Raw genomic sequence first — 10,716 nt, 5'->3', positions numbered from 1 at the left:
CATACCCATACCATTGTGACGAGGGGCGGAGGGAGGGGGGCCCGCTTGGGTCATGGCCTGAGTGAGCACAAGAAAAGAAAATTATATTGAAAAAATCAAATTTTTTTAGTTTTGCCCGACCCGTCGCTCCTGTTAACCCAACCTGTCGCTCCTCTTGGCTCGACCCTCAAACCGTTTGTCCCGCCCCTGATTGTGACATAGCTTGGAATTAGAGTTCGGCATCTAAGAAAGATTAGAAACAATTGCATGTAATGTTTGGTACTCAAATCTGAATTCAGGTTTTGGAAGAATGAACTTATGATTCAAGAACATTGAAGCTGATAGACGTTGGATCCGATACCAACCCTTGGTGGTACTGAACCATATATCTGTCGAGGTTTGACATCCTAACGGTAGGAAGGCAAATGTTTAAACCATGTCGCCAGACAGCCTTGTCACAAAAAACCCAGTTTTTTAATATATATATATATATATGAAACACCGTATTTTTCTAACAATTTACTGGTATGCCAAACAAAAAAAAACCAAAATCATTAGAAAAGCACTGTTTTTCACGTTTTTGGCATTTTTTTATTTCCTATTACCACATTTTATGTTTGCATTTTATTTTTAGGGTCTTTTTTATTTTTTAAAACATGTTGAAATTTGAGCACCCGCAACTGGTCCGGCTACCTGATTGGGCCCAAGCTCGGGCTCGATTCGACTCAATTAGTTTTTTTTTAATTTAATAATAATATATATTTTATTATTAAAAATATATTTTATATTTAAAAATTTTAGTTTATATTAAAAAAATATTTTTTATTGCAACGGTTCAAGCCCAAACTCGGGTATCAAGTATTGGGCCCACCCGTGGTGCCTCTTATTATAAGTTGACCATACCAAATTTGTGCTATGGTCATCTAAAATTCATTGAACTTCATGTTAATGGCCCATTTCTTCCCGTGGTTGTTGGTTTAGTGGCCAACTTACAAGAGGTTATTTTTCTTCCCTTTCCACTGTCTTTGCTGTTCTGTATCCATCAATGGTGGGAAAACCTTGGGCAAATCCAGTAGCAGAGCTATAATGTAGCTGGTGTGGGCGAGTGCTGACACCAGCTCTTCAAAAATTCCATTGCAGTGAAACTAGACCCAAGTGGGCTAAGCAGAGCCGAGATAGAAATTTTTTATGATGGATGTCGAATTAAAGCTTTTAAATTTTGACAAGAGCCAAAATATTTTCTATAATTTTTATATAAGACAAGTGAAATTTTTTAAAGTGTAAATTTAAAAAAAAAAAAAAAATTGAAGGGGTGGTTGGGTGGGCAGGACCCCTGGGGCCAAATCTAGTTGCTCGTGGAGCCTACTTTAAACCCTGTTGGTGACTCAATAGGCCCCTCAACAAAAAAACTCATGGCTTCGCCATTAAGCGAATTGGAACCAATGAACTGGCCCTCCCCATGGCTATCCTCTGACTCCATGTGATTTTTGTCTACCCAAGAGTCGCTCTCTACTTTAGGGGATAAGGGTTTGAATGGAAGTTTCGGCCTTCTTCTGAAGAGTAAGAAACATTATTCACCGATATCTTTACTATAGCTTTACACTATAGAACGCGGTTTTCTTCCTTAACTTTGATGGGTGAGGTAGACCCCGCCCTCTCAACTTTGGCCCTTTCCGCTCACTAAGAGTTCATTTTTTGCCTTAGAGCGAAGTAAGATGGGGAGCAGAGCTCATCACTTGTGTGTTGGCATCCAACCAAACCACCAGTCATATCTTCCAGCCATGTTATGATGAAGGTGTGGATTATTTTCTGTACTTTGCTTGTGGATGATTCAGGCATCTCATTGTTGAGGGTTGAGGCATAAAGAGGCTGGCATGGGTTATTGCCTGCCAGCTACCTCTGCTTTTATTTAAAATTTTAGTCAATTAAGTAAATATTTGTTCATCAAGTTTGAAGTCCATTTGATCTTATTTTAGTTTTAACAGGCGTAGCGTAGTTAGCCAGACTGGTGGGCCGGTAAAAGTCCGAATGTAAGTTTATTTTTCATAGTCACTACTTTTCTACCCTGCAAATGGTGGACACACAAAACTCCAGTTGACGGTTAACTGATACTCTAGACAGTCACTACTGTTATAAACGACAAAAAGTGGACTCACAATATTGCAGTTGATGCATTGTTACAGAAAACCCGTAAATGCATTGGAGTTCTTGTTAATGACTGCTGCTGCTTACCATCTATTCTCATGAGGCATTCTTAGGAGCTCCTAATGGTTGGTTTAGTAGCCAATTTTTTACTTATGAAAAATCGCCTTTGGCGTAAAACCTCCAAGACCATACCTTTATGCACTCAAGATCCTGGCTTGCTTCGGGTCTTCAGTAGACTTATAATACACCCTTCAACGTGAGTGTTATGCTTGCTACCCTTAGCCGTTCAGAGGAATAACACACTGAAACAAGTTTCAAACATTGAACCCCTTGAATGTAAACCACGAAAACCGATTGGAGATGCTTGATCTATATCCATGAATGGTGGGGATAATAGGATTGATGAACTGCCGACACCATATCATTTATGTCTTGCTACCTTTAGCAACCCAGAAGAATAACACACTGGAACATGACAGCGGCTACAGGTTTCAAACTTTGAACCCCTTGAATGTTAATCACGAAAACAGATTGGAGAATTACTTGATCTATATCCATGACTGGTGGGGTTAAACAGGATTGATGAACTGCAGGTTTCAAACTTTGAACCCCTTGAATGTTAATCACGAAAACAGATTGGAGAATTACTTGATCTATATCCATGACTGGTGGGGATAAACAGGATTGATGAACTGCCGACACCATGTCATCTATGTCTTGCTATCCTTAGCAGCCCAAAGGAATAACACACTAAAACATGAAAGTGGCTAGAGGTTTCAAACTTAGAAACCCTTGAATGTAAACCACCAAAACCGATTGCAGAATTGCTTGATCTATACCCATCAATGGTGGGGATAATCAGGATTGATGAACTGCCGATACCATCTTATCTATTTCTGTGCAAGATGTCACCAGCGAGTTCATCATCCTGCTGCTTGCTCTCCTTCAATGGTTCCTTTAGCTGCTTAATGGTGATGATTTTCTTTTAAATGCACCGACTTCTTTACCATAAGAAGCGTTTTTTGCCCTAACTTTGATGGCTGAGTCCGCTCGCTAATACTTCATTTTTTGTCTTCCTTAGAGTGAAGTTCCTTAGAGTGAAGCCAAGATGGGGAGGAGAACTCATCTCTTCTACGTTGAAATCTAATCCCTCAGTTATGATCTCCTCCAGCCTAGTTATGATGAGAGTGTGGATTATTTTCTCTACTTTCCTTGTGAAAATTTTGAAAAATTTTATTTGGGTTCCTATTAAAATCTTGAAATTATAGTTTAAGAGCCCAGCAACGAAAAATTCCGAGCTCTGCCCTTACCCCTGTCTTGCTTGCTGGGAAGTAAAGTCATTACCTCTAATCGGTGGGGGAGGAATCAGCATCTTCTTCGCCCACATTGTTCACAATCTGCAAGAGTTCTAACCTGTTGTGCCAACCTTCTCCCACAGATTTGTTGCCAATCCATGGCTTTCTCTTTGAGTTTTAACAGTGCTGCAGGCATTGGTCAGAAGGTGCACCTGATTACTCTCATGCATGCATGATCAACGTGGCTTGTGGCTCCCACTTTTGGCAATATTTCACCTTTGTTTCATGTTTAATGGGGTCTGCTTCTAATTCGACTTCTCATACAGGCTGAAATTCTAGTGGCATGTCTACCTTGATACGAGCAAAACCGCAGCGAGCCATGGCTTTGGTGAAGGCGCCGCCGTCTGAAAAAAATCTAGGAAACCGAAGCTCTGCCGGAGCTCCGGCAGTCTATCCCAGATGCCTACACGATTATTAAATGTCGAATTTTATTAATATTATGTCCTTGTTTTAAGAAACGTAATATGATTATAGATATCACTCTTATATCAACAAAAACCACTAAAATTTAGCCGAACATTTTTTTTTAAACCATAGAATGTGTTTTTGGAATATATAGTCTAGCAAATTGGGTTTCAAAACTATAATGTTTTTCTTATCAAATATTTCAAAAAAATAATATTTAATTAACTATGAATCATCAGCAACACCCATTCAATTTCTCAAACAAATGCCCACCACATCTTTGGTTTTCTCTCCCTCTCTCTTTCTCACATAGAAAGAAGGAGGGGAGAGAAACCTACTTTAAATTAAGTTTCTAAACTTCCCAAACATCATAACACCCCTCGGCCAACTCTCAACACCATTAGAAGAGCAACATCATCTAACAAGAGACGCTCAACACGTGCCTCCTGCCTGACCAGTTAGTGTGTGTGTGTGTGTGAAGGAGAGAAAAAGACAGAGAGAACAGACAAAATAAGAATTGATTTAAGACAAAAACAGTGAAAAAGTATCACCAAACAACAGTAACAGAAGACGAAGGTAAAAGCTGCAAAAAACAAAAAAAAAAGCAAAAAAAGCAAAGAAACAACAATCTGAACATGAAGAAACAACTAAAGGAGGAGGAGGGACTCTGCGAGGTAGTTAGAGACGGAAGCCACCTTGCAACCAATGCGAAGGGCAAGGTGGGCATCTGTCGTCTACAACATCCAATTGAAGTGACAGTAGCTGTTGTGTCTCTGAATATGCGATTGTTGCGTTCTTTCCAAACTCACTACCAACAGCAAATGAGTTGATACGGTCAGCTAAACAATGACTGGTGACTGAAGGTGAAGGTAAAAAAAGAACAGAGATAATGAGAGTGGCAAGCAGCTGACAAAAGAAAGAACAATGAACAAAAAGTTTGTGCTTCGACTCAGTAGCAGACAAGCAAAAAAAGTTACTAGTTAGTTAGATGGATCTCAAAACGTTCAAAACGAACTAAAGTGTTAATGTAACCAGAAAAAAAAAAAGAAAACGAAAACATAGCATCGGTAAAATGCCAGAAAACCAAAGGACACGACCAGAGAAAGAATTGATCTTCTGTTGGGGGCAATAACAAGCTGTTTAGACTTTCTAAGAGGAGCATTAAAGGAGTGATAGTGATATCAATTTTAAAAAAAAAAAGTTAATTAAATTGCACATAGGTTTTAAATTCGTTTCATTTTTAAAATTAATTTTAAAATCTAATTTTTTTAATTCACAAAACCAAAATATACAATAATATAAAACAACTATATGCATCGACTCGTACGATCTATTGGTTGTTTCGTAAAACCTGGACAAAAGCATGGTGCCCTTCGGCAAGATGCTGCTACAACAGTTGTAACATTACGTTTAAAACATTATTATTAGAAAGCACATGCTTCTAACGTGCACTTGCTTAACGTTTTCTTGAAATCAATTGGTCACGCCCTGCTACTTTTGCTAATGAGAATGTTAAAGTAATCTGAATATTATTTTAAAAAAAAAATTACGAAAAGTGGCCTAACAACTAGTTGAATAAAACATTGCTATCTAACTCTTGGGAAACGACAAATAGGAACTTAAATTCTTAGCCTAATTCACAACCAGCTGCCTCTCAACAAGAAATATTAATATAAAAGGAAAATGACAAGATTGCCCCCAAAAAAATTTCAGTTATTTCTTGGAAAGGAAAATTTGAAAAAGAAGGAAAAATAACCTCATTTTTGGCACCTCCATGCCATTTGGTGACACACGTTCGCCGAACAAGGGTCGGGGCACAATGGTGATTGGACTCATGCTTCCCCACTAATTGCCTTGTTACTCGACTTCCAGGATGAAGAATGGCAAGCGAAACTTCCAAGGTACAGGATCATCCTTGTCAAGCACTGCCTTGCATAGTTGTTAAACCTACGCTCAGATCGGCTGAAAACTGTTCATGGGGGGTTAGAGAGTTGACTCGACAATTTGGCTGAGTTAGATCATAATTCTTATACTGCGTTTTTTCTATAGCTAGACGAAAAAAGTAAGTCTGTCAAGACTTTATGTTAGATTTTTTCTTCAATAAAAAACGAATAACATGTAATATGAGTATTTGTGTATTTTTCGTAAAAATTTGTGATATGTCACAGTTCAAAAAATAATAAACTTCGATATTCAGCAATGCACAACAAAAAGGAACATGCAATTAGTTGATGATCCCAACTAACTTGGCAGGCCCTGACTCGTAACTTAGTAGATGGATTAATGAGTTTGCCAATATGCTGCCTTGCATTTTGCATGCAAAATTTCGCTCTTCTTAACTATTTGTCCCCGTCTTCCATTGCTTCCGCGGTATCATCCGCACCTTCTTTTGGAGTGTCTAGTAGTCATTTAAGTCGCTATATGCGTTTGTTAGGGATCTTGGGAGGAGGAAAGCATGATAGGAGAAATGACTACCCACGATCCCTTCCATGGGAATCAAACCTGGATTATCCATACGAGAAAGTACTGGTATGGCGGCCACGGGGTTTCCCTGCACACCAACCATCTTGGATCTAAATCACAAGGGTCTTATGCACGGGAAAGAATGGGCCTGTGACCCTGTGTGGCGAATGGTTTCAAGGATGTTGAACAGATCAAAGCAGATTATGATGGTCTTCATGAATTGATATGGTGAAGGATTTAAAAGGATTCAGCACTTATTCAACGAGGGATTATAGCCATGTTTAGTGGTGGACCTCCTTTCCTTCATCTACAGGGTTTAGTGTTGCTTTGACGTCATGCACGTTATTAGTTGCATTTTAAGAGAATGACACCCATAGAAATTGAACTAAAGAAGAAAAGTTACATCTTTCCTTTAAATTTAGAGATATATACACTCCATGAAGATATAATCAAACGCCTATAAATTTTGCTCGTATGCGAGGCGAATCAACCCTTTAATCCGGAAACCGCCGCTGAAATGTAAATGTTCTTTTGATCGTTCACTGTACATTGAATTAATGAAGCATGAACAGTTGGTGTCCTTCGAATTTCCGCAAACGCTTCTAAAGAAAAATAATACAATGGTTTTTCATTTTGTTAAAGACCGCATTTCATGCCACAAAAAAGCGAATATTCTCGTCGTTCCAATCTGTGAGGAAGGCCTCACCAACCTAATTTGCTAGCCAAAGTCCACTTTTTCTAAGTCTCCGGATCATGTTGCTGAGTGGCGGCCAATTGGGCATATGCGCATGGAGTCATATCGGCCTCCTTATCAGTTTTCCACTGAAACTAATTGAAGAATGAAAAATTAGAAAAAAAATTGACGAATTCCTTAAATATCACATCAGCCCGTACCGTCTTCGCATTCAATACGCAGCACAAAATTGCACGAAAAAATTAACCATTTCAGAACAAAATCCATTTTGCTAAATTTGCTTCAACAGTAAAACCACACATTACCCAACCTAGCCCAGGGCCCCGGAAGAAGAGGAAATGCAGACTTTGGGTCTTCTTCAGCAGCCAAGCAAAGGGAATGGGGAGGTTTGGTTGCTAACTCCTGATCAACCAAAGGGTGAAACCACCAACTCTACACAGATACTAATCAAATTGATCCTTAAAAAAAATATATATTACAGAAAAGGCATGGAAAGACTAAATGCACGACCGGAATCATCAAATGAAGCACAAACTAGTAATTTACAAGAAGCCAAGTGGGCAAACTTGCCAAACATCGGGAAATCACTGCCCCAACCACCATAGGTTTCGAAGAGTCCGGAGAATCGAAGGTCTGTCGGTTTGCTTCATTAATTTCTTGATGGACCTCTCCTGCAGATAAACCACGCTTAGCTTGAACCTGCATCCAAGCTTGCAGATAAAGATGCCATATCCAGCCAGCTTCATGCGAACTATGGAAGAAATTCAAAGTGCAGAAGGGACCTCAAGGATCACAATTGTATGGCAGAGTGCAACCCAGAACTACCATTCGAGAGAACCCTGGACGCCAAGTCCTGCATGCACATAACAGAAGGCAGATCTTTGTAAACACTGCTGTCACCACCTCCATGACACCTGTAGATTTGGAAGCAGGTTTACTGCCACCTTTCTCTTGCAATCGCTTCCTTGGGACAGAGAAACTGGCTGTCAAATCTCTACATAGGTCGCCAGCCAACCAAAACAATGTCATGACTCATGAGTGCTTTCTTTCCCATTTGCCTTCACGCCTTCCATCACGCTCTCTACGTTCCACAATTTGCCTAGGCTTTCCACTGCGGGAACCATGCCTATGTGATGCTCCATACCCAACGCTTGTTCCATCCACGGATGAAGAGTCTGGGTCTCCAATACTCCCAGCATCACCAGAGTCTCTGCTTCCATCAATGTTATCATCATAAGTGCGTTCTTCAGTGCGTTCTCGTGACTTGAGTATCAGTGGTGGTTGAACAGCATATGTCCTGGAACTGCCAAGCACCAGTGGAGTCGCTGAAGTGGCATTCGTCCCACCTGCTGGAGGTGGGGTTATGGCACCCTCACGGCCGCCACTGCCTGCGCTGCTTGGCCTCAAGCTACCTTCTTGAGCAGGGCGTCCACTATCTCGTTCACGATACCTCTCCCTTGGCCGACTGCTGACATGAATACAATCAACATTGAGCATCATATGCGAATGTATGAACTAAATGAGAAGAGCATGAGGTACAAGGTAGGCCCATGCCTGCGATTGCCCACAAAAATTATTCCTTTTTTTTTATATATTTTATGTATGTAATGATGGAGCACGAGATACAAGGGAGGATCATGCCTCCCGTCGCTCACAAAAGGCTTTGCCCCTTATCTTTCATTTAACGTTCACAATGATATCAAATGACAATATGAATATTAAACAAACACATGGCAATGCAAGGACAGATGGTCATTATGTATGAGACTAAATTTTTTTTTTTTTAAATACGTTTGCATCACCCAACATGCCGCATACTGAGACATGAGACCTGCTATGCTATAAGGAGGAGGAAGCAAGCAAAGCATTAGGCAAGCAGTGTAACACGCCATATTGTGCTCCTTCACGCGAGCGATGCCAGTGGGCAGAGTGGGTAAACTTCGATTTCTTCAGGTGAGCAGTGCATCAAGGTATGTCGGAAGCGATTTTTTTTTTTTAATCGATCCTCTCCATTAGAAGACTGTGCATGCACCAAATGGTGCTTGTGCCGCTTGCTGGGAAAGGGAAGGGCCCCAATAGCCCTTCCTTCTCTCTACCGCCTGAAAAAAAAAAAAAAAAAAACCGAGGGACCCAACGGTCCCTCCCTCTCTGCTCTGCCTCAAAAGCAGAGGCCGCCTGAGGGAGGCAAACCCAGGTCCCTCTCCCTCTGCCTGGCACCCAACTGCGATAATGGCAGCCGCACGGCTGTGCCTGCCACCAGGAGGGCGCTCGCGCCCTTCTCCCTCTAGTGGCAGCCTCCTGATGCTGCTTCTGTTGCAACCACACAGGCATCATACTAACAACATGCTAACAGATTATCAATTTCATATGCATATGCATATTATTGAGCAGATGTATGTATACAAAGACCATATTATTGAGCACATGTATGTATACAAAGACCATATCTAATGTATATGCTATAGCTATTGCGGTTTTTTTTTCTTTTTTTTCTTTTTATTTTACTCAACAGCATACATAGATAAATATATAACAGTATTTACATATATTTTTAATAGTCAAAATCAGCCTGAATTGGTCAATTCACATTAAATGGATGGTAAATCAATTTGATTCACCAGAGAGACAGTACAAGGGTACCACACCTCATATACTATTCATTTTTATAAACTGAAATATTTTAAAATTTTCATTATTTGAAATTATTGATGAAGTTTTTTCATTGTTTATATTAAAAATTATATAATAATATCTGTTGCTGCTTCAACCAAGTCAGCTGAATCGCTGAATCGGCTGATTTATTGAGTCAGCACCCTGGCCAGGTCAATTCAATTTTTTATTTTATAAGGCTGTCTTAAATCTCATCCGAAGCAACTCAGGAGGCTACTATTGCAAGTTTGATGAGGTTTTATTTCCTTGTAGTTCCTTTGTGCCATGAAAAAGTGTGAGAGGACAAAAATCAGATGCAATGAAAACAAGAACACCTAGTGCACGATTAGTAGACAGACCTATTGGCTGCTGATGATGAGAACTCCCTGCGAGAACGTGGGCCAGAATCTCTTTGTTCCAACTCCCTTTGAAGTTCTCTCTACATAAGGAACCACAAAATGTTAGGCCCACTGACATGACTTTGATTGCTCACTTGAACCACCAAGCGGAAAAAGCACAGTTGCTACAACAAAACCATTATAACATAAAATACAAAAAATACATGTCGATTTTTATCAGAAACAGGAAAAAATGAATGAAAGAATGCTGTGAATAGGTTGATACTTGACAGTGATTCATATTACAATCAAGATTGACCATAATGTCAAGAGAAGGTGAACTTACCATGAGAACTATTAGGCAAAATATGAAGTACAGCTATAAGAGTGCGATAAAATTCTTAATCTAATGAATCAAGTCTATAAGCTGAGATAGTTGAATGGAATATAAAACTTGCCTGAGTTCTCCTCTCCATTTCCATCTCAAGATTGTGCCTCAATTCCCTAGTCTTTGCACGTTCTTGCTCTAACAACCGCTGTCTCTCTATCTCATGCTCAGCCTCCTTAGTCCTCTCCCTGAAAATAAAGTGATTGGTGATGAAATGATAGACCTGGCTTACTTGCATCCTATTGGGTATTATCAACTAAACTACAAAAGCAACCATAAACTAGATATTACTAGATTCAA

General features: G+C 39.9%; 1 protein-coding gene across 4 annotated transcripts in view; it reads right to left on the bottom strand.

The window, feature by feature from the left end:
* Window positions 1–7,270: 7,270 nt before the first annotated feature.
* The window catches only part of LOC116265450 (uncharacterized), a 31,931-nt gene continuing 28,485 nt past the window's right edge, over window positions 7,271–10,716 (bottom strand). For 2 of the 4 annotated variants that reach the window (XM_050080769.1, XM_050080771.1), the window contains exons 24-26: window positions 10,483–10,604; window positions 10,050–10,125; window positions 7,271–8,509 (exon numbers count right to left, since the gene is read on the bottom strand). In XM_050080769.1, the coding sequence (XP_049936726.1) occupies window positions 8,074–8,509; window positions 10,050–10,125; window positions 10,483–10,604 (634 nt within the window). In that variant the 3' untranslated portion in view covers window positions 7,271–8,073. The remainder of the gene's footprint in view (window positions 8,510–10,049; window positions 10,126–10,482; window positions 10,605–10,716) is intronic. The other 2 variants (XR_007574879.1, XM_050080770.1) reach the window with 2 other exon arrangements.

The sequence above is a fragment of the Nymphaea colorata genome, chromosome 12 (assembly GCF_008831285.2).
Source record: "Nymphaea colorata isolate Beijing-Zhang1983 chromosome 12, ASM883128v2, whole genome shotgun sequence".
In the NCBI taxonomy this organism is placed as follows: Eukaryota; Viridiplantae; Streptophyta; class Magnoliopsida; order Nymphaeales; family Nymphaeaceae; genus Nymphaea; species Nymphaea colorata.
The sequence above is the reverse complement of the archived record's forward strand: the minus strand, read 5'-3'. Positions and strand labels throughout refer to the sequence as shown.